This window comes from Mchenga conophoros, linkage group LG19 (genome assembly GCF_057382185.1).
Source record: "Mchenga conophoros isolate Kocher_MC1m ecotype Shallow Benthic linkage group LG19, M_conophoros_male_GT1.1, whole genome shotgun sequence".
Lineage (NCBI taxonomy): Eukaryota > Metazoa > Chordata > Actinopteri > Cichliformes > Cichlidae > Mchenga > Mchenga conophoros.
In genome coordinates this window covers 13,285,716-13,312,909 of record NC_140544.1, presented here as the reverse complement: position 1 = coordinate 13,312,909, position 27,194 = coordinate 13,285,716, and the positions used below count along the sequence as shown (strand labels likewise).

Genomic DNA, 27,194 nt, shown 5'->3' with positions numbered 1-27,194 from the left:
CACTGAGTCTGCTGAGATCATCTCAAAATGGTGACTAATGTTGATTTTTTTTATGGCAACAGTTATTTATCAACTATAGAACTTTTGAGGTTCACACAAAGATATAAAAAACAGATTTCAGTCATACTGTGAGGACTGCAAATACTGGAAGCCAACAAGAAGCACAGCCATAGTGAGCAGGAGATGCTCTGTATCTCATTGTACATCTGTCTAGTGACAATAAAGGCACTCTATTCTATTCTACTCTACTGCAAGCAGTGAGTACTTTCAATTTTACTGCTGACAGGCTAACCATTAACAGCAACTGCTGATCTCTAAACATGAAAGTGGATACCATAAACACATAAACGTATAAGACTGTGATACACATAAATATGGGCTAGTGGAGGGTCACTTGAATGAAGTGAAACTCTCTCTAGGCCCTCTCTCTTTTGGTCATACAGTAGCTTGCAGGAAGTAGATTATTATGAGCTACAGGTCAGCACAGGCGTGGTTTGTTCAAAGGTGATTTTCATATCTGTGTTAGAAACATAAGGACGGCGTGCACAGCCTCAGGTGCTTAAATGCAGAGTCGAAGCTACTTGGTTCTCACCCACCGGTTCACCGCGACGCAACTACACCTTTTTCTGCACAGCTTTTCACTTTTGAGTAAGTGAGGTAAGACCTGCTTTTAAAACTTTAAACCAGATGATCCTTAATTTGCATTTGTATCAGTGTGGTCCTTCCTGCTGCTGTGAATGCAAACTATGGGCTTTGTAAGTTCAAATGTTATTACTGGTGCAGTTTGTTAGGTGGCAGCTGTGTGCGGACAGGGATAGGACCCAAGGTGCAGACTCCGGAGACAGTCGTGAACTCAAAATGGCTTTAATGTGATCCTCAAAATATAACATAACTGGAAAAACTCAAAATAAACTTAAACTGGAGGAATGACAGAACACACAGCAAGGTAAACGGTAGATCGCGACACGGACACAGAGAAACACAGGGCTTAAATACACAGAAGGAGCAATCAGGGAATGAGTAACAGGAGGAAAACACAGCTGGGACAAATCAGAACTGACGAGACCAAAGAAGCGTAACCTGAACACACTGAGATAAGACAGAGACCTTCAAAGTAAAACAGGAAACACATAACACAGACTCACATGCAGGCACTACAGAGGGAACAGAGATGTGGGACCAGGGCAGACACAAACACTGACTGAACACGGGGATATAGGAACTAAGGATACACAGAGACGCGAACTAGACAAGGGGATACAGGTGATAGAAAGACAGAGCAACTAAAGAAGACAGAGACATAAACCATAAGACAGAACTCAAAGAAACCTAAGACTAGAAAGTATAAATAATATAATAAACTCAAAAACCCTGGGTCAACGACCCAGGCATCCTAACACAGTTGACCTTACAAGGTATTGTTTATGCATGAAGATATTATATTTTTAAGACTATCATAAAAAAAGTGTTTATAGCAGAATTTGTTTACATTTTTAGACACTAACAAAAGAGAAGCCCCTGAAAAAGAATGAATGTTAAAGGTATACTTTTAAATTTTTCCATTCAGGGTGCAAATAAGGTCCAACATAATGAAAACCTTTACATTTTACATATATTTTTAATGTTTGGAACAATATAACATAATAATTAATATAAAAGCCTTTAACCTTGTTTTCCTGACAAAAAAGTTCTCAAAAATGCCTAATTATTATTAGTATTATAATGTTAATAATAATCTTGTTGTAAACTATGTTTCATAATAGTTGGGTGAACCGCAATTTGCAATAATTTCACATGAACTATCTAAAGTTTGAACTCATTTTTGCTCTTTTTCAGCGAGCTGCAAATATGATTTTATGCACCATAATGGAATTATCTTTTTCCATCATACTGTAGCTCATTATATTTATTTAAAATATGTATCATTTGTGTCATGACTTCCCATTTTGAAATGCCATTCCCACACCCTTGATCTATACCCAACCTAAATAGGTAGTGCTGCGTTCTTTAATCTCTTATATTTTCTGGATTTTTAATGCAAAATTCTTGTAAACAGTTCAAAAACTGCAGTGATGCCTCCTCCCGGTGTATGCTTGAACATCATAGAGGCCCGCTACAAGAAGGACGGTTTCGGAAAATTCACCAAGCCCCAGAAGTTCTTGGGCCAAGACTACGAGCAGTTGAAACAGTACTGCCTCACAAGAGGAGTAAGCTTCATTGATGAGACATTTCTACCTGACAGAAGGTCCATTGGTCAAGAGATACTACGCCATGGCATACTGAGCCCTTCTGAACTGGCCTGTGTGGAGTGGCGGCGACCAGCAGTGAGTGTAATTTTGTAAAGCTAAACTGCTCAGCTGATTATAAAAAGAGCAATTCAGTTTTAGTACTTTCACTGCATTTAGATTGAGTCTCACTACACGAAGAATTTCTTATTCTACGGTTCAAAAACAGCACAGTCAGGTTTCTGGTTTAGTTTGTCAGAGCTCGACACAGATACAGTGGGGCAAAAAAGTATTTAGTCAGCCACCGATTGTGCAAGTTCCCCCACCTAAAATGATGACAGAGGTCAGTAATTTGCACCAGAGGTACACTTCAACTGTGAGAGACAGAATGTGAAAAAAAAAAATCCATGAATCCACATGGTAGGATTTGTAAAGAATTTATTCGTAAATCAGGGTGGAAAATAAGTATTTGGTCAATAACAAAAATACAACTCAATACTTTGTAACATAACCTTTGTTGGCAATAACAGAGGTCAAACGTTTACTATAGGTCTTTACCAGGTTTGCACACACAGTAGCTGGTATTTTGGCCCATTCCTCCATGCAGATCTTCTCGAGAGCAGTGATGTTTTGGGGCTGTCGCCGAGCAACACGGACTTTCAACTCCCGCCACAGATTTTCTATGGGGTTGAGGTCTGGAGACTGGCTAGGCCACTCCAGGACTTTCAAATGCTTCTTACGGAGCCACTCCTTTGTTGCCCGGGCGGTGTGTTTTGGATCATTGTCATGTTGGAAGACCCAGCCTCGTTTCATCTTCAAAGTTCTCACTGATGGAAGGAGGTTTTGGCTCAAAATCTCACGATACATGGCCCCATTCATTCTGTCCTTAACACGGATCAGTCGTCCTGTCCCCTTGGCAGAAAAACAGCCCCATAGCATGATGTTTCCACCCCCATGCTACACAGTAGGTATGGTGTTCTTGGGATGCAACTCAGTATTCTTCTTCCTCCAAACACGACGAGTTGAGTTTATACCAAAAAGTTCTACTTTGGTTTCATCTGACCACATGACATTCTCCCAATCCTCTGCTGTATCATCCATGTGCTCTCTGGCAAACTTCAGACGGGCCTGGACATGCACTGGCTTCAGCAGCGGAACACGTCTGGCACTGCGGGATTTGATTCCCTGCCGTTGTAGTGTGTTACTGATGGTGACCTTTGTTACTTTGGTCCCAGCTCTCTGCAGGTCATTCACCAGGTCCCCCCGTGTGGTTCTGGGATCTTTGCTCACCGTTCTCATGATCATTTTGACCCCACGGGATGAGATCTTGCGTGGAGCCCCAGATCGAGGGAGATTATCAGTGGTCTTGTATGTCTTCCATTTTCTGATGATTGCTCCCACAGTTGATTTTTTCACACCAAGCTGCTTGCCTATTGTAGATTCACTCTTCCCAGTCTGGTGCAGGTCTACAATACTTTTCCTGGTGTCCTTCGAAAGCTCTTTGGTCTTGGCCATGGCGGAGTTTGGAGTCTGACTGTTTGAGGCTGTGGACAGGTGTCTTTTATACAGATGATGAGTTCAAACAGGTGCCATTCATACAGGTAACGAGTGGGGGACAGAAAAGCTTCTTACAGAGGACGTTACAGGTCTGTGAGAGCCAGAGATTTTCCTTGTTTGAGGTGACCAAATACTTATTTTCCACCCTAATTTACGAATAAATTCTTTACAAATCCTACCATGTGAATTCATGGATTTTTTTTTCACATTCTGTCTCTCACAGTTGAAGTGTACCTCTGGTGCAAATTACTGACCTCTGTCATCATTTTAAGTGGGGGAACTTGCACAATCGGTGGCTGACTAAATACTTTTTTGCCCCACTGTATTTGATACACTGCAGCTTTAAGTACAAGTACCTTCTCTCATACTTTCCAAAAACAGATTTCAGGTATGCTTTTTTGTTTGGTTCAACGAAACAACAGTCTTCAACATGCTATTGTGACTCTTAAAATAATTGAAAGATTATTTCAGTGTGGATGAATAAATGCACATTTTTGTGAAGGATACACTAAAAGAAATGTGCATCCTTTCCTTTAACACTTCCAGAACTTTACTTCCTGATCAGCACTCTCCCTTTTTCAGGAAATTGTTCGTTTTCCAGTCTTAGTACTTGACGGAGTCTCCAGGTTTGATTTTGGTCAAGGGAAACTAGGTAGGGAAATGTCTTCATGAATATATTTATTGTTCTCCTCACCTGATTTCCTGTGGTAACCCTGAGAATATTTTTGAACAGGAAACTGCTGGTTTCTTGCGTCAATCGGAGCGCTGACATTCCAGAAATCCATTTTCGCAGAAGTTGTCCCGCTTGAACAACGATTTGATGAGAACTACTGTGGGATTTTTCACTTCAGGGTAAACACCAACATGTAACAACACAAAATATTTTTATTGATCACTACTTGTGTTCAATAAAAACACACCTGTCAAAAATACTTAGTGATTTATATATTTATTTTTGAGATGTTCCTTTTTGTTTGTATTTTAACCACAGCAGAATAAACTAGCTAAAAAGCATGTGCCAAGGGTTTAAAAATTTTTTTACTGCTTATATTTTATTTTAACACATTTTCATGTTGAAACTAAACTGTGTGTAACGTAAATGCAGAATCCTGCAACTTTTAGGGTCACAGGAGAGGAAATAAATTGCTGGATATGCATTTTCCTAAATATCAGATTGGCCTGAAAGGGAACAAAATTCCTGGCCCGAATCATCTTTTCATCTATCATCACTTTTACAGACCGAGGTCGAGCGCCAACACGCTACAAGACTTTTTTTTTTTTAAATAATAAATCAAGAGTGACATGCTAGATTCTTTTTTCCCCCCAGTTCTGGAGATTTGGGCAGTGGGAGGATGTGGTCATTGATGACAAACTACCAACAATCAATGGCAGACTAATCTTTGTTCATTCCAAAAACCAAAATGAATTCTGGCCTGCTCTCCTGGAGAAAGCCTATGCCAAGTATGCAGTCTTAATCTTAGACATAATGAGAGTTGAAGGTGTGATTTCTCTAAATATTAAAAAACTGTATTATCCTGTCAGGGTTTGTGGTTCCTACTCCGACATGATTGCTGGAACTCCTTCAGAGGCTATGATGGACTTCACCGGTGGCGTTCACATTAACATCGAGCTGTCACAACCGAGTCCAAGCCTGTGGGGGCTGATCTGCAGAGCTGGCAAATCAAACACACTGATGGGCTGTGGTACACCTCCCAGGGTAAGTAGAACTACACCACACAGAAGCACCAGCATTGGCTTAATGTCCCTGATACTTCTGCTGCCCTATACTCACTCATACAGGACTTGTTTTTATACTTTCATTTTGATCTCACTAAACACCTATAAAGTTTTATAACTGTATCCGGCGCAGTTTTGGTATCATTTTGTCAGAATCTACCTAGAGACAGAGGTTTAAACATCTGCCAAAGCAGCTAAAAAGACCTTAGTCATGGTTATAAGCTTTTATTACAGTCACTTTATAAATGCCGCTATAAAACGACTGTTTGTAACACTTATAACATGGTCTTGACATTACCCAAGGATAAAGTTCATTGGCAAGGCAGGGATGGCTCTGTGTGTGCTATAGACAGAGAATCAAGACTCAAATGCTGGAAAACCTTTGCTTACATGAGCCAGTTTGATATAAATGAATGGGTCCTGTTTTAAGACACCAAAGCTGCTTTTGTTCAGTTATTGTGCGTACTCATGCCAGTCTGACATTTAGTATATATTTAACTCTGCAAGGAAATAACATTTTGAAAAACATCTGAGCAAAGTAGTGTCGAATTTAGCCACAAGCAAACAATTTCACAGTCACTTGCACACGTAAAATGATTTATTGGCTTCATCATCATCAATAGAAGTTGATGTTCTTAATGTATAATATTCTACTTTACTAGTGGCAAATGCTTTTGTCTTGTAGGAGACATCTGGTAACGAAATATTACCAAATGGACTGGTTGCAGGCCATGCATACACTGTGACAGGTATCAAAGAGGTAAAGATTTGTACTGGAAATAGAAAAAAAATCAAATGATACTTAAAATTAACAAAAAAAAATGGTGGTTTGCGGTCAGATGATGAGTCGAGGAAAAATCGTATACCTTGTGCGTTTGTGGAATCCCTGGGGTACAGGAGAGTGGAAAGGAGACTGGAGTGATCGGTAAGTCAGACTCACACTCATGGCTCTCAACTTAAAAGATGGAAAGCAAATCAATGTCAAAACCTATGTGGTAGCCTTCTATCTAGTGTAAAGATTATATTTCAAGTATGGCTGTGGACACATGCAGGAGAGCTTTTCTGAACTCCCTTTGAATATTCAAAAGAATTTTGAAAAGCTGTCTCTTTGTCTAAATAAAATGACAAATTTTCTTTGAGGTCTCCTCTGTGGCAAACTGTGAGTCCTGAAGACCGTGAAATGTGCCTTTCAGTGGCTGATGATGGAGAGTTTTGGTAAGAAAACTTGTGAAATTAAAAAACAAAAAACCAAACACAAAATACAAACACTTTTTGCATTGTACCCTAACAGCCCATCCAGATGTAAAACAAGTAATCTCAAAATTCATCTGATTTTTACAGGATGACCTTTGAAGATTTCTGTAAGTTCTACGCAGATATTGACATCTGCGGGCTGTCTCCTGACTTCTTTAATGAAAGTGACTCTAGTCAGTGGACGACCTCTGTGTATGAGGGCCGATGGGTTGCAGGAACCACTGCTGGAGGTTGCCTTAATTACAGAGGTATTAAATCTCATTGCAAATGCGTTGAAACATTAAATACATACAGTATCAGTTGAAAGTTTTAGAACACCCCAATTTTATTTATTTTTTGTGAAAATTATGCATTTTACTGTCTCATTGCACTCTGAAATGAAAACATTGTACAAATAAGCAGTTGGAGTTAAAAAAATAAATCATGGAATCAATTTAGAGACCAAAATGTACTATCAACTTTGACTCTTCAAAGTAGCCACCGTTGGCAGATACAAAGCGCTTTGAGTGCTCCAGGAGAGAAAAGCTCTATATAAGAATCAGTCCAATAACCATTTACCATAGAACAGCTGGACACACCTGTGTCATTCGTTCTACAATAGAAATCAAATATTATTCTGAAAGTTCTTCCCATATCTGTTGCAGAAGTTCCCATAAATGTGTGGCACTTGTAGGTTGCTTTGCTTTCACTCTTCTGTCCAGTTCATCCCAAACCAGCTCGATGGGATTTAATTCTGGAGACTGTGCTGGACACTCCATGTTTTCAAGCTTATCTTGTTCTTTTTTTCCTGAGGTAGTTGTGGCATAGCTTGGATTTATGTTTTGGTTCATTATCTTGCTGTAGGATGAACACCTGAACAACTAGGTGCATACTAGAGGGTATTGCATGGCGCTGCAGATTGCTTTGGTAGCTGTTTTGGTTTAGGGTGCCTCTCACTATGTACAAGTCACCCACCCTGGATCCAGCAAAACAGCCTGAGACCATCACACTTCCTCTTCCATGTTTGACAGTTGATGCCACACACTGTGGAACCATTCTTCCCCTACTTGAGTACAAAGATCCTGCATGGTGAACCGAAGAGTTCAAATTTTGATTCATCAGTCCACAATACCTTCTTCCAGTCTTCAGTAGTCCAGTGGCGATGTTTCATGGCCCAGGCAAGCCTCTTTGTCTTATTCTGATGTCTTAGCATTGTCCTGTCAAACCTGCAGCTCGAAGTCTTCTCTTCACAGTTGAAACTGAGACTTGCTTACTATGACCACTATTAAACTGTGCTTGAAGCTGTTGTCCTGTGAGCCACGTAGTTTCTCAGAAACGTGTCCTCTGAGTTATTTGAGGTGGCTGTAGCTCAGGTGGCAGAGCAGGTCAGCCACTAATCAGAAGGTCGGTGGTTCGATCCCAGGCTGCATCCTGGCTGCATGCCAAATATCCTTGGGCAAGATACTAACCATGTTTGCCTACTGGTGGTGGTCAGAGGGCCCGGTGGCGCCTGTGTCTGGCAGCCTTGCCTCTGTCAGTGTGCCCCAGGGCAGCTGTGGCTACAATGTAGCTTGCTATCGCCAGTGTGTGAATGACTGAATGTAGTGTAAAGCGCTTTGGGGTCCTATGGACTAGAAAAGCGCTATACAAATGCAGGCCATTTACCATTTGTGGCTTTGGGTCTGCCAGACCTCTTCCTGTCAGAGTTTGCTCCAGTTTCTGAGTGCCTTTTGATGGGGAAGAAAACAGTACTCACTGTCATGAAATGTTTCTCCGACTGAAAACGCTTCGTCCAGATGAACAGAATCAATTTTTCAGGATACATTTTTAAGCGTTATGATGGTCTGTCTCGCTTCCATTGTTAATTGCATTTTTCTGGCCATTTTTGTAGCAACGCAGTGCTTTCTGCAGTACAGTACTGTTCAACTGATCACAAGGGTATGGTACCACAGTGTGTTTTATACTGCTTTTATGCAGACAGAGGGGGTTGGAAGGAATCCAGAAAAGTTGGAACCCATGTAGGAATCAGTAATTGAAGTTTTCAAAGCTTGATCAACCTCCATTGTCCCAGCACAGCTTTTAATTGCTAACCCATTTTGTGTTCCATGAAAAAGGCCTTTGTGTATAATTCCAAAAATGTACATTAATTTGGGTAACCACGCCATTTAAAAAAAAAAATCTTATTTATTTATCTTTTTTACCTCCGGTAGTTCACTTACCTTTGTACCATTTCAAGCTATTCACTGGACTTGAATGACTTGAATTGCAATAAATAATTGGGAAAATTGGGATGTTCTAAAACTTTTGACCGAGAGTGTATACTAGAAAGAATGTACCGAAATAAGCACAAATTGGTAAAGCACGAACACATACATGTAGTGTTTGTGTGATTTTAATATTTAACAGATTCACATTTAAGATTTTTATGAACCTCGGTTTCTTTATCCATCTTATTATATTTGATGAAATAGACAATTAAAAGAGATAAAAGAGTCCTGAAGGTCATAGGTGCTATGTAGGAATTTATTTCAGCAATTATTAAATAAGATTATTCTTTTAGTCTTGATGCGGACCCTAAAATTAACAATGGGTCCAATAGGGCAACAAGTTCTTTAGTTAGTGTAGTTAGTATTAAGGTCATTGCTTATTTTTTTTTTAGTTTAACATAACTCTGTTATGTTAAACTAAAAAAAATGTGAATGCAAATTTCAGCTATTTTTTCCAAGTATTGTAGGTATTAAAATTCTGTAACCAGTAGTAAAAAATATGTTACAATATTAAAAGCCCAAATATGGTAACATAGATTTTTCTTGTGAATGGAAAGAATAAGTTGGACATCCATAACAATACAGACCCATAAACAGAGTTGTAAAGTCTTTTCCACAGTATATTATCTATATAGCTCATTTAATTGCATGACTTTGTCATTTATTAAACAAAAGTTCAGTGAACCTTTCACCCACCTGACCTGGACTATTTAACCAGCCTTGCTTTCAGGTTCATTTTTGAACTTTCATTTTTTTGTGTCCAGCAAATAAACCATGTTTTTTATTTGCTTTCTAGACAGTTTCTGGACTAATCCACAGTGTCGTTTCAAAATTTGCGGTGGATACTCAGAGAAAGACGGTGATAAAAACATAATGGTGTCTCTCATGCAAAAGCCCGAAAAAAGGAACAGACACCTGGCGCAAAACCTCCACATTGGGTTTTTCATATTTGAGGTAAACATTACTCTTTGCTGCCTAATATGGAAATGTCATGACACTTTTATGTTTTGAATCGTTTCCAAGTTGCAAAGGTATTGCACATCAGGATGGTGATAAGGATAACCTCAACTTGAAGGCTACACTGCTATTCCTTCAATGATTAAACCTTTGGCTCAGTTGTCATCATCTTTGAACAGCATATAATCATTAGTAAAAGATGCATACAGATTTCATTAGGGTTGTATTCTGACACTAACTGAGTATATTTCTTATTCTGAACATGAACCAACTTGCACTGATTTCCTTCAAGGTGACTGAAAAAGTAAGAAACAGTTTGTATCCAGTTCCCATTTACAGATACAGCAGTCCCACTTTAAATGGTGTAAGATAACTGACATATCTATCTGCTATTTCAGTATAAGACACAGAGAGGGAAGTTTACAGAGGAGTTCTTCAAATCCCAGGCACCTGTTGCCCAAACTAAAACCTACCTGAATGCCCGTGAGGTGATGGAGTTCTTTATGTTAAAGCATGGGGAATACTTGATTGTGCCATCCACCTTCAATCCCAACGAGACAGCCTCCTTTATCCTGACCATCCACGCAAAATCAGAGACCAACTGCTAGTATGCATGCTCATTGTTTGTGCAAACACAACATTGCTAAATTGGAACAATCTGCATGAGATATATGCAAAACAGACAAGAACAAATAAATTGTGATTTTTTTCTTTCTCTGCAGTGATAATTCTGGTGATCACAAACATGAGCTTGATGAGAAGGTGGGTGTTCAACAATAAATCACGTCTGGTTGCGGTTGTGTTATATGCTAAATGATATGTAAATAGCTTTTTATTTAACACAGAATTTAATTTCTCTGTTTCAGGTCAAGGTAAAAAATCAACAAGATGATGAACAAAGGAGAGAGTTTTTCCATAAACACTCTGACAAGGTAACTTCCTGTTATTTTCTCACGAGCATACTTGACACTGTTGAGTTTACTATTTCTCTTATATAGACTGAGTTTTATCACACAGTGGAAACTTTTGTTTGTTTGATAAGATTTTTTTCATCTTTATCTAAAACTTATCTGTGAGAGGTTTGACTAACTATTATACTTCAGTGCACAAAATAAAACTGTTTGACTTCTGTATACAATGAACATAAAACGTGCTAACACGAAAGTTTAAATGCATTTCGTTACATTTGTTCTCAACTAAAAAAATCCACAACAGAACATCAGTTGTGTATAAAAGTGAGAAATTTTAAAGTGAAAGCTTAATCATCCTGATTAATTTTTTGGCTACTTTAAAGATGCACTTGTGGTTTAGTTGTCTTCTCACTGTTGGTTATTTAGTAGCAATTTAAGCTAGGATCAAAATATGCATATCTTGTATGACACATCATTATTGGGTCAGTAGGGTGAAGAAAGCTTAACTTACTGAAGAACTAAGTTGATATAAATAAGACAGAAATAAAATATGAAAATGGAAAAAGACTGTTTAAATATTAGCATTGTATAGCTCTAAATTACACATTTCTTTAAGACAAGTTCAGTGTCCATAGTAATAAAACCAAGGTACTTATAGACAAACTTTTTCTAATTTAGTGTCCTATGAAAAGTAGCAATATTTAACTGGCTAAGTAATGTTAGCCAGCTTTATTGGAAACTTTTTTTTTTTAAATGGGTTTTAATCTGAGTTCAAATCTTTTTTGAAAGCACTTAGATGTTTCCAGACACGACAAAAATCAACGTGTAACTCACTTAATTATGAGAACTGTTAATAACAGTGGCCCTAGAATTGCACCCACATGCTGAACTAATAGCCATGCATTACTTCATGTATCCATCTTTTCCATCTAAAATAATTATTTCGGGGCAACTTGAAATAACTGGATTACAACTCGTAATATTTAGCTTGATGGGTTAGAGTTTTGCTAAAGCTAGCAAAGATTTTGTATTGTAAAAGAGAAATTACAGCAATACACAAATTAGTCAGAGTGTGTGTTTGCTAGTGTGTGTGGACAGTTTAATTTGGACGTTAACAAGTGACCGAGGCTCATAAACAGAAGTATAAGAGAAACCCTGTTTTCGTTTCCAGTATGAAGAAGTGGATGCTGAGCAGCTTCAGAGGCTTCTAAATGAAAACATCCTAAAAGGTTTGGACTTCAAGAGACTACAGCTTAAGAGCTCAAGATTTATATATTTCTGAAATATATATTTCTGTTTCATTTAGGAGACCTGAAATCTGGAGGCTTCAGTATTGACGCCTGTCGCAGCATGGTTGCATTAATGGATGTATCCTGTTGTGGTGCATGTGACATTTGTCATAGTCACTCAGACAATGCAAATAATAGATTTACATGTTCTCCACATTTTCAAACATTTGCATGCATGATCACAGCAAGTAATTTGAAAATAATATCAAAAAGTATCTTAAACAGAGTTAAACAGTCAACAATCCAGGTGAGGAAGTCCCAACAAATTCTGTTCATCTGGATGTAGCATTGAAGGATATCTCAGAGTTCTTGCCAAATAAAAGTCTTAATTTTATCTCATGTTTTTGGAAAAAGGCCAGTTAGAAAAGTCTTCACCTTGTCACTTTGAGGTTTTATGAGAGTTTCTTCATATGGTTAGCAGTCCTGTAGAGTTCACGCTTTAGTGGGTCAGCACCAGTGTTGGGAAGGTTACTTTTAAAATGTATTCCACTACAGATTACAGAATACATGCCCCAAATTGTATTTTGTAACGTATTCCGTTACGTTACTCAATGAGAGTAACGTATTCTGAATACTTTGGATTACTTAATATATTATCATGCTTTTTACAACTACATGAATGTACTATTGCAGTGCGAACTATTACTTTTACTGAAGGTTATTCACCATACTAATACCAACTAGATGTTTAAATCTTAATATAAAATGAGTAACACTAGGGTGGACATTAGGTAAGGCTGCACTTTTTGCAGCGATCTCGTATAGAAAACTATTCTGCGCTTATATAAAACAGGTCCGCGGCTCCGAACCGTAAAGGCGTAAAACCATAAAGGGAACTCTGGCTAATACGTCGGGTTCGTGTCGGGCTCGTAGCTGAAAACTAGCTTTACTTTGTTGTCTGGGTCAACTTTGCTAGTGAAAGACAGAGAGAGGCGTTGAAAGGCTGCTCCAAAGGAATTTATTGTTTCGGAGGAAAACATGAACACGATGTAAAGTCGAGTCTTAACAGCTTACTTACAGCTGGGCTCGTCAGGCACTCTTTTTGGCTGCAGTGGTTATTATTATATTTACATGCTTCCAGCTCCCGTTTCTGCTCGGTGACAGCTCGTACTTTTCCTTTTTCTTCCTCCCTCGCTCACAGACACATAACGGGTATGGCAGTCCATCCACCCTGCAGCACGGACTACACTGCCCATGAGGCTACATTCTTTAGAGCGATGACTGTAACACTCTCCCTATTGCCTTCATATTAAATCATTTTTGTGAATAATTTTTAAAAATATTTCTTCACGTCATTATGCGGGTTGCAAGTAGAGGTGACATGGACTGCGAGATTGAGACACAGACATTAGAGCCTCTTAATGCGTGTTTTGTTTGGGTTTCCACCAGCGTGGAAACCAAAAATAAAGAGGGCATAGCCTAACATATGAAACAGGAAAATACCCTCGCGTAATCCATTCATTTCGACCAAGTAACTGTATTCTGATAACACCTTTATAAACGGTAACTGTAACGGAATACAGTTAGTCATATTTTGTATTTTAAATATGTAACGGCGGTACATGTATTCCGTTACTCCCCAACACTGGTCAGCACAGCTTCTTGGCTTGTAGAGGAGCTACCCAGTTGGCCAGTACATGTTTTACTCGCACACATAGCTTTGTTGCCTTAATGTTGGGTAAAACAGACATCAATTACAGGAAAACTCAACAGTGAGGAATTTCTTCGTCTGTGGAACAAAGTTGTTACATTCAAGGTAAAGACAATGAAAATTAGGTTAAATATTTGATGCTGAAAAAAGTAAAAAAAAATTTGAACTACATGCACTGCTCTATAGTTAATTATGTATGGATAATACTTCTGCTACATTCCAATTGTGGCTTTTTTCTTTTTGTTTTCTAGGAAATTTTCTTCCGCACTGATGTTTCAAGAACCGGAACGCTGTCACTGAGAGAACTACGAAATGCATTCTTAGTTTCAGGTAGGCCTGCTTGGAATTCATTCATTCATTAATGTTCCTGAAACTACACTCTCCTGCAATCCTCTCACTGGACTTCCAAATGGCTAAGGCACACCACAACAAAAAATAGGACTGCTATTTCTTGTGACTGGGAAAAAACTTGGCAATTGATGCTTTGTGCTGGTCGTATGCAAGTAATTGCGATCACCAACTGATTGCCCAGAGCTTGCAACACCTTCAATCTCATGGCAAACATTTTCAATTGCAAAGAGATTGCTCATTTCACCTGGCGGAAGGCAACCTGTCTCCAATGGCGTGTCCAGCGGGGTGGCCTGGGGGGGCACAGGCCACCCCCCAAACCAGACTGGCCACCCCAGGTGCCACCCCAAAGGCAAAACAATAAAATTCAATCAAATATCAAATGTCCGATTATGTTTTCACGGTGACGCTCAGATATCCGAGTGTAAGTGAATGCAGCATCGCTTCTGCGCTATGCGCATCACGTTAGCAAAGGTAGGAGAGCCAAGCGCGAAAGACGGCACTGCAGGAAACAATTTTTCGGTGAAAGAAAATGAGGACAGAATAAATGTCCCGGTAAGTAATATCAAGTTTGTTGAATTTAGTAAACTTCGGTGAAATTAGAATACCAAGGAAAAAAATAACACTTAAAGAATTATTGCAGCTGTGGAATATTTCAGACAGTATGCTACTGAGGGCAGCTAACATAAGAGTTATGAGTTATAAGATATAATCTAAGTCGTAACATTGCTGTATGGAGCTGCAGATTTGGTTGCAGGTTAACATAGCTGGACTGGCCATCGGGCATACCGGGCATATCCCCAGTGACTTATTTTTTTTGTAATGGCATGAACAATGAGAGGTGGTGGATTGGCCAGATGCAGGTCGATGTGTAGAAATAACTCCGTTGTTTGGTGGTGGCTATGACGGGGCTTCCACAGAGGCAACAGGTGGATGAGGGAAGGGGAGGCAGGAGGAGAGACCCGAAGCAGCCGCCAGTCCGAGTGTCAGGTGAACTGAACTTCAGGTAAGAAGTTATGACCTGCAGTCTATCTGGGTCAGATATAAACCAAGTTTAGGTGGAGTTTATTTTCATGTTGCTGACTTTTTACTGTCAGTTGCAATAACTCATACTGCGTTCTAGCCAGTTTGACGGAGTTTTTATACAGCTGGGTGGGTGCTATGATGTTACTGATAGTGAACTTTATTTTATTCATAAGGTTAGTAGAGTTGCCAACGGCTCCTTAAAAATGGAATGGTCCCTCATTCAGAGAAAATATTACGCGTTTCGTATTGAGCTGAGAAGAGACGCAGTTTGTCCCGGACTTTAGCTAGAATGGAAAAAAGACACAAAGCTGGATTTATTCTGTCCTTACGCTGCACAGCTGGCTCTTCTTCTCTCATTCTCTCCCCTCCCTCTCCTGTTGCTACTTCAATCATGAAACTGATCAATGATCAGCTGATCGGCTTTTCTCTCTTGTTTGTTTATCGCCCACTTTGCGCCAGAAAGAGGAAACCAGCGGATATTGCGCTAAACAACAGCAGCACGTTTAAGCTTGATCAGCTGTTGTTAGAATGTATTTAATATTAATTTCTAGTATCAGCTGATGTTTGCTGGAGCCACAGCTGTAAAGCTGCTGGTCATGATGTCTGTTTAGATATGTGGTGAGAGGGAAACATGAAGATGAAACCAGGAGATGTCCTTACTGAACCATCAGAGCTGAACAGGTGATGGAGAAACAGGTTTACCTTTTAGGTGACATGAATGAGTTGAAGTTATGAACTGTTTCTGAGAGATAAATAACACCAGGATCCTTTTTTATGTAGCTGACAGCTGGTAACTGTGCAGGGGCGGGTCTAGCAAAGTTTTGCCAGGGGGCCAGGTAGGGCATTAACAGGGAAAGGTGGGCACAAAGAAATACTTTTCTTTCTTATTCTCATTTAAAATACCTAGTTTTTATTAAATAATTATCTAAATCTTACAACCAAAGTTTTTATCTGACGTAAAATGTATAGAAATCATACATATACCAACAAGACTGTACATCACTGTCACAACAGCATTTGTTTTCATTCAAAGGCTTTATGGCTTTAATACCTGGTGGGCCGGTCTGTAGTAAAAATGCCCAATTTTTTTGTCCCAGTCCAGCCCTGCAGGTTAATACTGGCAGTGTCACCATGCCAGCTGACTGTATTTTATCATCAGCCAGTGTTGTTCTTTATCAATATTACCAAAGTTTACCATAAGGCAGCATAGAAAGTATTTACTTGCTTTCAGGTTTTATTCAAATGTTAGTCTTTTCATTTGTTTCCCCACTTTTTTCCTGTTTCAAAATCAAACACCAGTTTGTGAGAAGATTATCTTCTTTTTTTAACAGGCAGATAAAGTTTTGCATTGGCATTGGCTAATTTGTCAATTGTTTGTTACAAATGTTCGTATTTTAATTTTCAAAAATGTTTTTGCCCAAAACATATGTGCACTATATGTCAGTAAAAATACTATGCAAATATTGCTGTCCTTGAATGCTGAGTAAGCACTGACAAAGCACTGATTGTATCTCTTGTACTTTATCAACGCAGTATCTAAAAACTTTGCACCGTAGTGGTTAAAATCTCATTCTAATAAGAGTTAAAAGTGCATTTGGTTATTAGGTTTATAGGATTATTGAATTATGGTTAAGGGTTGGTAGAATTTTTTTTTTAAACATTATCTGCCAATTAAATCTGCCACCCTTCTCCAAATCTGTGCCCCTACCTGGCCCCCCCAACAAAAATTTTCTAGACACGCCACTGCCTGTCTCCAAGGGATTATGGTGTACCTCAGATTGACTGCATCATTGTCTGACAGATTGGTGAAGGTTTGCAAATAACAGCCATGTTATTTATAAATGCAGATAAACTGCCAACAAGTTGCAATCAATCTGAGTCAGCCTCTGCTAATGACAGCAACTTGCTTTACTTTGAAAATGGACACTCGACTCAGCCGATGGCCATCTGGTTGTATTCTGGTTATCTTCCTATTAGTGCTGCCAGCGTCAATCTCGGAAAGAATAAGATAAAATATATAAATTAAAGTTAAAAAATAAAATAACTGTGCAACAAAATACACAATACACAGTATAGAACTATATAAGAATGTATGAAGAAATATAAATATATATATACACACAATAACAGCAGCTGTACAAGTATTAACTGGAAATAAAGAAATATAATGTCCAGTGTTGTGCAATCCACATTTGTAAGTGTCTTGTGCAGTGCAAATATGCCTAAAGTGATTAAGTGATGAAGTGAAAACAATGTCCAGAATGTCCAGTGTGTGTGTAAGAACTATATGTGTGGGTCAGTACTGTGTGGTGGTGTGATTGAGAGACCGTATCGCCTGCGGGAAGAAGCTCCTCCTCAGTCTCTCTGTGTTGGGCTTCAGGGAGCGGAATCGCTTTCCTGACCTCAACAGAGAGAACAGTCTGTTGTTGGGATGGCTGAGGTCCTTCACGATCTTCCTGGCCTTGGTCCAGCATCGCCTGCTGTAGATTGAGTCAGGGAGCTCGGAGCGGATGGTGCGCTCAGCTGACCGCACAACCCTCTGTAGAGCTCGTCTGTCCTGCATGGTGCTGTTCCCGAACCAGGTTAAGGTGTTTCCCGTCAGGATGCTCTCTATGGTGCACGAGTAAAAGTTCCTGAGCACCTTGGAGGGCAGTTGGAAGTCTCTCAAGAATCTGAGGTGGTAGAGACGCTGACGGGCCTTTTTCACCACGGTGTTGATGTGACAGGACCATGACAGGTCCTGCGTGATGTGAACTCCGAGGTATTTGAAGCTGTCCACTCTCTCCACTGGGCACTCGTTGATGACGGGGGTCTGGTAGTTCCTCTCCTGCTTAGTGCTGAAGTCCACTATCAGCTCCTTTGTCTTACTGACGTTTAGAAGGAGGTTGTTCCTCTGGCACCAGTTCTCCAGATTCCTAACCTCCTTCAGGTAGGCCGTCTCGTTGTTATCAGAGATCAGGCCCACGACGACGGTGTCGTCAGCAAACTTGATGATGGTGGTGGAGCTGGTAGTGGCCACACAGTCATGTGTACAGAGAGTACAGCAGGGGGCTCAGAACACACCCCTGGGGGCTCCAGTGCTGAGAGTGGTGTCCGCCCATCCTTACTGCCTGTGGTCTGCCAGTTAAGAAGTTGGAGATCCACTGACACATAGATGAGCTGAGTCCCAGATGCTCCAGCTTGGTGGTGAGTGTGGAGGGAATTATGGTATTAAATGCAGAGCTGTAGTCTATGAAGAGCATTTTAACATAATTCCCCCTTCTAGTGTCCAAGTGAGTGAGTGATGTGTGGAGGAGATGAGAGATGGCATCGTCTGTGGAACGATTTGGACGGTAAGCGAACTGTAGTGGGTCCAGTGTGTCTGGTAGTGAAGAAATGATGAAGTCTCTGACCAGGCGTTCAAAGCACTTCATCACTACTGAGGTGAGGGCTACAGGGCGATAGTCATTGAGAGAAGCAGGGTGGGGTTTCTTCGGGACAGGAACAATGATGGACTCTTTAAAGCATGTGGGGATCACCGACTGAGATAAAGAGATGTTGAATATCTCAGTGAACACAGGAGCTAGCTGGTATGCGCAGTCTCTGAGGATACGACCTGGGATGCCGTCTGGTCCTGCTGCTTTCCTGGGGCCCGTTCTTCGTACGTCGCTTACTACATCCAAGATCAAATGACACATCCAAGATCAAATCATCGCGCTAACCGTGAGCTCGCTAATCCGGTTCCCCGAACACACCTGCTGTTGACGATTACTACAGCTGGACGCAGGAATGTGACATCACTGGGTGTCGTAAAAGGGGCTACGCATCGATAGTAGAAACATTGATCGGCAACCCGCTGATTGGTCGGCGAAAATGTCCAAGGGGCGTGCTCGGTATTTTCCGGCAGCAGAGCAAGAACTCATGAGTGAGGGATTTCAGGAGTTTCAGAGTTAAATTAAAACGCAAGAGAACACTGCAAAGGCTGCAAAAGCAAGGAGAGAGGGCTGGCAGAAAGTTGCTGACAAATCAAACTCGTAGGTAATTTAATAATAATAATAATAATGGATTGGGTTTATATAGCGCTTTCCAAGGCACCCAAAGCGCTTTACGATACCACTATTCATTCACTCCCACATTCACACACTGGTGGAGGCAGCTACGGTTGTAGCCAGGCTGCCATATCGCGCCATCGGCCCCTCTGGCCAACACCAGTAGGCGGTAGGGTAGATCTATCATATGACACTATATTGTCCAATATCATATGGCATTATATTATATTATAATATGTTATATTATATCCCCTTTCACATTAGAGCCACAACAGGACCCACAAGAACATGGGAACAAGTAAAAGTGGAATACAGGAGTATTCTACAGAATGGTAATATTTATCTCTTAGATTGCTTTGCGTCTCTTGGCAAGGTAATACTGGCCTGTAATACTCTGTTAGTTTGTTCATAACAGCAACCAAGAAAAGGGCAGAGGAAAAAAAGACAGGTGGTGGTCCTGCACCCCCTCGTCAACAAGTTGGTTAAGTAAATAATACCCTCACGGGAATATCGATATCTCTCTATGAGCACACTGTCGCGCTGAGCTAAAGGATCCTGTCTGTCCCGCAATATACGCTGAATTCTGAGGACTCTCCTTATCAATCTTGCACCTTCCGCAATGGGTTGGTCGCGTATACGGACAGGACATGGCTGCGACAGGCTTCCCAAATCCACCTTCGCTTTTATAGCCGTGGTCTCTCATCTTGATTACACGAAGTAATTTACAATTGCTACTCTGAAATATGAATTACATCTGTAATAATCACATACATGTAATAGAATGTTAATAGTACATTTCCCTTTTTTAGGAAATGACCTGTATGTATCTGTGTGACATCAATAAAAGGATCAAGTGCTGCATTATCTTTAGTTACATTGATAATATTTATTTATGGTGAAACAGTGGAAAAATATCGCTGTTGCTTTCGTATAAATGAAGCGGACATACCTGCGTGGCCGCGATCTAATCCTGTTTACATAAAGTAAACCTGCTCCCGAGCAGGTTTACGCTTACGGCTCTGTTGCTATGACAGCAAGTCCCGGATGAGCTTCGGGGAACCGACTGATCCTGGATCACGCGAAATCGTCAACAATCTAATCCGGCTAACCTACTTAGCGAGGTACGAAGAACGGGCCCCAGGTGTTCACTCTTGTTAAGGTTCAAAATATTGGGGATGGACACCAGAGGAAAAACCCACAATAACAACACTGGTCCGGTCGGGTTGAGTCAAACGATGATTTAATGATCACACACGTGGGAGATGGACACTGTATGCAGACAGTCTCAGATCTCATCTCAAAAAACACATCACCATAGTTTTATGAAATCAGGGTATTAGAACGCCCCCTCATGCGTAGTGACAGGTGTAATACAATCAATGTTGACAATTTTATTTAACACAAAGAATAACATTGTCTCCTTCCCGAGGGCAGACGCTGACTGCCCCCGTCTCCTGGAACCGTCTGTACCCTGCTAAGACACAACATGGCAGCTACAAGGACTCTTTCATTTGTTAAGACCATCAGTGTGTATTGCTCTAAATCAAGTATATAATATTAAATGAATATTGCTGGATCAGCTACTTCTACTTAAAACATATTAAAACATGACTAAGCACAAAATCACCAAGAATAACATCTTATAAGTGCTGTGTAAGCGCGTGCGGCCTTCCAAGCTCAAAGCCTTTGCCCTCCATAGATCAGCCAGACTCGCGCTGGCTGTAGCTTTTAACCTTTAATTACCTTGAGCACAACTCTAGAATAAGCAACAAACTGCAATGTGTATGGAATGATCATGGTTACATCTGCAATGGAAAATCATGTTATTATTCTGGTACCTGTAAGAAAAGATCAAACTAAAGTTATCACCATCACTGTAATGCAAAGAATAATGTAAGGTCAAAAACTTCAATTTATGCTTAATGCAAAGCTGGTTATATACTTCTAATGAACTAATAATGCCATATTAAAATAATGAATGAAAATGAGAAAAACATCCCCTCCTTATTTTACACTCTCTTGAAGGCTCTCCTTACTTCATGCTCGGAGATGACGAGCACGTTTCCGGTGCTGGCAGTATCTTCCTGTCTGCAGCCGTTAGCGCCGCTAGCACTAGCATTGTTGGAGTCCTTAGCTGCAGCCTCGAAGCGAGCATAGAAAGTGTTCAGCTCGTCTGTCAGAGTCACAGCCGCGTTCGTCATACCGGTTGTTGGTGCTTTATAGTCCGTTATTGTCCTTAGTCCCCACCACAGGCTCCTAGAGTCACTCTGTTGGAGTTGTGACTCTAGTTTCCTCCCGAAGCGCTGCTTCGCCTCTTTCACCGCCTTCCGCACGTTATATGATGCGGCTTTGTACGGGTCCATTTCCCCCGTCGTGAGTCCCGTATTGTAGGCAGCGGTGCGGGATCTCAGAGCGTCGCGGATGGTTTTATCCACCCACGGCTGCTGGTTGGGAAACGTTGTGATAGTCTTTGTCTCCACGGTATCATCCGCTAGTTTCCCAATGAATCCCACAACCGCTTCCGTAAACACGTTGACATCATCATCGGAGCTGTTTCTGAACATGTCCCAGTCTGCGTCGTCGAGTGCGTCCTGTAACGCGGCCACCGATTGATCCGTCCAGCGCGCGACCTTCCTCTGAACCAGAACTTCCTGTTTCAGCCTTTGTTTGTATTTTGGCATGAGGAAGATGGCGGCGTGATCGGATTTGCCAAACGGAGGGCGAGATTGTGCCTTGTAGCCGTCCTTGACCGTAGTGTAGCAGTGGTCCAGTGCCCTTTCACCTCGGGTGGGGCAGGTGATGTGTTGATAAAAGTTTGGCGCTGCACGTTTGAGGTTGGCACTATTAAAGTCCCCCGTCACAATAAGCGCAGCGTCCCGGTGTTGTGTCTGGTGCTGTGTGAGTGCCTCATGCAGCTCGCATAAGGCGGTGACCGTGTCCACTTGTGGTGGAATATAAACGGCACTTACAATGACCGATGTAAATTCCCGAGGTAGATAAAAAGGACGACACATGATGGACAGTAGTTCCAGATTTGGTGTGCAGGAGCGTGTGAGAGGAACAACGTTTGCACTGTTGCACCAGTTGTTGTTCACCATTAAACACACGCCGCCTCCCCTTGACTTCCCCGAGTCCCGTGTCCTGTCCATGCGGTGAACCGAGAAGAACTCGGCCGGCTGGATGGCGTGGTCCGGCACCGCTGGGTTCAGCCATGTCTCGGTGAAGCAGAGGAGATTGCAGTCCCGAATGTCTCTCTGGAACTGTATCCTGGCCCTGAGGTCGTCAAGCTTGTTCTCCAGTGACTGGACGTTGGCAAGCAGGATGCTAGGCAGAGGTGTGCGGTGTGCACGAGCTCTCAGCCTGTTCCTGATGCCGGCTCGCTTCCCTCTAAGCCGCCGCTTCCCTCTAGGCCTCCGCTTCCCTTTGTTCTCCCTCAAGATCTCGCTCGGCCAGATCGGATCCGGAGTTAAAAACTTCGAATTGTGAGTACATTGTATACCAATAGAAACAAGAGTGTCACTGTCATACCTAATGTACCCAATGGTGATGATTTTGCCGATTTAGAGACGCTGAAAACTAACTTAAAAAACAAAGACAAAGAAAAGGTGGTCGGAGCAGTCGTGACGGCAGCCGACCTCACCAGCGCCATCTTGTTAACTTTGTTAGAATCTAAGAGTTTCTGACCGAAGTCTCAATGTAAGTCATTAATGTGAATTTGTGTGTTTAATGTGCTTGTCAGGAATAAGGGTGAGTGACGACATGCTGAATCTGATGGCTCTGCGCTACGGCGCCTCCTCTGGACACATGACGCTGGAGAGCTTCATCAGTCTCATCCTTCGCTTTGACTGCATGAACAGTAAGTGAAGACAAGTGGGACAAGCTATGATCTGTTTATTTCTGTTTGTGATTTATCTGAAGTAAGTCAATCAAAAAATACAACCTCACAATGGAAAACTTTAACCTTTTTGTTGTGGAAGACATTAATTTTATACGTATCTTTTAAGAGATTCAATTAATTTTTGCCCATCAACAGAAATCTTCAGACAGTTATCTGATGGAAAAGCAATGACTCTTCAAGAGTCTGAGGTAATAAAGCCAGCTTGTTCTCATTAGTACATTTTATAACACATGTTGATTCATTTTGAAGTTCAGAGGAAAGAAAAATACATTATTTTTAAAACTGAAAATAAATTTATATACTATTCATAAATTATTTTACACGAAAGGAAACAGTTGCATACTCCTTGTGCATACCTTGAGCTACTTTGTGACCAAGTAGGGCATGTCCGGGATTTTAAAACACGTTGGTAAGGTTAGACAGTTAGCAACTGTTAATGTGTTAAGGGCAAACTTAGATTGGCATTTGCTAAAAGTTCAACTGATTTCACTTATATCCCTCAAGTGCAGCTTTTTTGAATGTTGTTATGATTAAAGTTTTTGAGAGTTACAAATATAGCCATCAAAGAGGGATGAAAGATACTGAGCCTTTTATCTTGGCCAGCTTTTATAGTTCAGCAGTCCGAGGAGAGCTATGTCAGTTGAAGACTCTCCCATGTCAGCCAGTGATCAAGAAGAGTAGGCCAGGATGTCCTTGGAGATAGGTGGAGGGGCTGCACATACTGCACTAACAACCGGTCTCTCTTTATTTCCAGTGGATGTACATTTCGATGTACACTTAACGCAAAGGAATGGACGTTTGATGCACAGTTCATCTGCACGCACTGAAGAAGAGATCCATGTATATTTTTCCTGCTAAGCTCTAAGTTGTCATTTAGATAATTGCCAAAATGCAAAATGCTTTCAAGATAACTTTTCTCAAAAACTAGACATTTCTATTTTTAATTGTCATTTACTTGGCAATTTGTTTTTTACTGAGACAGACAGAGAAGACAGAAACTTATTGTAGAGGGAACAATCTGAGATATATAACGTGAATATAAATAATCAATGAAAATTAAATACTACAAGAATGTGCTTGCATGTAAAAGGCGGCTCTGAATTAGTAACTGTTCTAACAGAAAAACAGGAAAAGGCTATAAAGGATGTTTTTTCCTTGTGCACTTTGAGCTCATTAAACACACATAGATTACTGTATGTGAGGGTGCAATGTTTGGCCATGATGCTTTATTGATTAATTCATCACTCATTATTGACACAACAGTGCAAGAAAGCACCAGTGTGGTTGGAATCAATATACTGTTGAAATGATTTTATATCGTTATTCAAATGCAGCTCTTTTTGATAAATGCATTATGCACATATGTATCTGGCTTTTTCTTATTTTCCCACTGTCAACTCCTCATTTCAGGTTCAGGTTACTTTTTACATATAAGGCTCAATCATTTGGAAAGCATTCAGGGCCATTATCAAAAACACTCATAATCACTGGAAATTTTTCATGTAAATACATTTAAATAAAGAAAAAAGAAGAAGAAGAAGTTGTTTAGCAAATGAACCATGAATTCAAATTCTGGCACCAGAATCTGGAAGGTATTCATTGATTCAGCTGCAGCTCAGTGTTTGTAAACTGTAAGGGTATGTAGTAGAGGAAAAGCACCTAGGTATAGAGGCTAGCTCATCAAGCATCATGGGAAGTGGCACACTTCAACTCTTGATCGTGGCTCAAGAGTTGGGAGTTCGCCTTGTAATCGGAAGGTTGCCGGTTCGAGCCCCGGCTTGGACAGTCTCGGTCGTTGTGTCCTTCGGCAAGACACTTCACCCGTTGCCTACTGGTGGTGGTCAGAGGGCCCGGTGGCGCCAGTGTCCGGCAGCCTCGCCTCTGTCAGTGTGGCTGTGGCTACAATGTAGCTTGCCATCACCAGTGTGTGAATGGGTGGATGACTGGATGTGAAAGCGCTTTGGGGTCCTTAGGGACTAGTAAAAGCGCTATATAAATACAGGCCATTTACCATTTTCCTTGTGTAAAAACTCCCCAGTGAGCATGAGCTCAGTGAAACTCTAATAATTTCCAGCATAAATTTACTTACACCAGTAGCCTTGCTAAATGTTTGTAAATATTCCAAGACAGTACCAAGAGTTTCCCCTCTCAAGCATTTCAGAAGGTACAAAGGGAATGTTAATCCACAACACTGTAGTGAAATTAACAGGAAACACATATTCCCAGTATGTCAGCGTTTCTTCAATGGTTCCCTGTTAAATCTTGAGTTAAATTTTAAAAACTTTCACTTACATATAAAAGTCCTAAATACTCAAACCCTGTGATATCTTACACACCTCAAATACCATGTTAACTTAATAAAGAACTTTCATCCTCCACTGCAGACTTACTTGCTGCTTGTAGAGAAACTCTGTCTGCTTTTGAGATTAGTCTTATGCTGTTATAGGCTCAGGATTCTGCTGAGCTTCCCATGATGACGCTCTTAACATTTATTCTCACCTGTTTTCAACTCCCCAGACACTTACGTACCACTGCTACATGTCATTAAAGTTTGTCTTTTCTCTCACATGGCATGCGAATGGTCTTTGTCTTCGTCCCTTATGCTTTCCTTTTTCTACACTCAGCAGTGGGCGATGACATTAAAAAGGAAGTTTTCCTTCCCACCTTTGCTACCTTTATCCATATTAGATCATCCTCTCAAATGGGCGGAGAGACCAGTCAATGGCCCACTGGTAACTGGCAGTTGCTAGGGAAAAGGGTGTATTCTGGCACCGGCTGGTGATAACATTGTTTGCAAAGAGATATATAACGTTGCCAGAGGTGTGGACTCGAGTCACATGACTTGGACTCGAGTCAGACTCGAGTCCAAGACTCCTTTGTTTATTGTGCATAAATAGTAAATTGTCCTGACACAATATTGCGTTTCGCTTCTGTTATTATGGTACATTGACAAAAACATATACTTTTATTCACAGGATAAAACAGTTTTTTGTATCACTAATTGCCCAGTACGATTACAGCATACAATATTATTGTCACTGCTACATTTCTGTGATGCTACCAGAAATTATTTCCAGTACTAATTAATTACCATTGAGCTCAAAGGTCCTATTAATAAACGGTTAACGAATGTGTATTTATGAAGACGATTTGTGAGACTGGTAAACTTATGATACGTACGATGGTCTTTACTTTCTACACGGTGCATTTCAAGGTCCTGCACCCATCCGTCGGTAAACTGTACCTGGGCTTGTTGCAGTGACCTGAAGTTACTAAACTTTCATGAGTGTATGCACTCACTCCAAGAACCGTATAATTATAAATATGCATATAAATATGCTACAATGAGATAGCTGACTTCATCTAACTAGCAAATGTTGTCCAGGCTACGTTGGTGATGCAGTTTTTTTAATGTGTATGATATTCTTGTCATGCGATTTTAAAGCCGGTCCTACAACCGCATCCAAGAATAACATGCGGCTTATCTCAGAACTGTCGGTGAAAATTATTCTAGGAGCTAAGTTTGATTGAGCTGCATTTTATAGAGGTGCAATTTCACAATTTGTATATATTTTCTATGTTCACTATTTTGTCATGTGTTGAGAAAAACACAGATTTAAAAATTACATGGTCTAATATTTACATTTAGCATATAACTGCAACATGCTTTTTTCAGTTTTTTTTTTTTAAAGACTCGAAAGGACTTGAAATTCAAAATTTCAGACTTGTGACTTTACTCGGACTTTTACACCAGTGACTTGAGACTCGACTCTGACTTGCCTGACATTACTTGAGACTTGACTTGTGACTTGAGGATAAAGACTTGAGACTTACTTGAGACTTGCAAAACAATGACTTGGTCCCACCTCTGAACGTTGCACTGAAAATCTCCTTGTGATTGCTTTGATTGCTAGCAGGCTTCCACAAATACCAGTCATTTTCATGGAAGCAGCAGTGAAACTGTGAAAAAGGGGATTAGTGTTGGGGTTGTTATTCAAAGAATAATGTATTACACATTAGTCATTATCCTAAGTCTTGCTGCTGGGCTGGTCTCGGCATTGACTTAG

The 27,194-nt window shown here is 40.6% G+C and overlaps 1 protein-coding gene across 1 annotated transcript; it reads left to right on the top strand.

The window, feature by feature from the left end:
* The first annotated feature begins 529 nt into the window (after positions 1 to 529).
* On the top strand, positions 530 to 25,664 carry LOC146551879 (calpain-1 catalytic subunit-like). The gene is made up of 22 exons (XM_085257152.1): positions 530 to 657; positions 2,057 to 2,324; positions 4,365 to 4,434; positions 4,516 to 4,634; positions 5,110 to 5,243; positions 5,325 to 5,499; positions 6,205 to 6,279; positions 6,359 to 6,444; positions 6,660 to 6,734; positions 6,861 to 7,021; positions 9,816 to 9,973; positions 10,269 to 10,280; positions 10,375 to 10,583; positions 10,699 to 10,738; positions 10,843 to 10,908; positions 12,059 to 12,116; positions 12,194 to 12,255; positions 13,864 to 13,932; positions 14,079 to 14,157; positions 22,969 to 23,085; positions 23,263 to 23,315; positions 23,882 to 25,664. The coding sequence occupies exons 2-22, from the start codon at positions 2,073 to 2,075 to the stop codon at positions 23,906 to 23,908; spliced, it is 2,097 nt and encodes a 698-aa protein (XP_085113278.1). The 5' UTR covers positions 530 to 657; positions 2,057 to 2,072; the 3' UTR covers positions 23,909 to 25,664.
* The last annotated feature ends 1,530 nt before the right edge of the window (positions 25,665 to 27,194 follow it).

Excerpts from the sequence above, each read along its gene's own strand:
- LOC146551879 (XM_085257152.1), top strand. The coding sequence starts at position 2,073 with ATGCCTCCTCCCGGTGTATGCTTGAACATCATAGAGGCCCGCTACAAG. Across the intron at positions 6,445-6,659 it reads AAAGGAGACTGGAGTGATCG|GTCTCCTCTGTGGCAAACTG; the intron begins GTAAGTCAGACT and ends ATTTTCTTTGAG. Across the intron at positions 10,584-10,698 it reads AAATCAGAGACCAACTGCTA|TGATAATTCTGGTGATCACA; the intron begins GTATGCATGCTC and ends CTTTCTCTGCAG.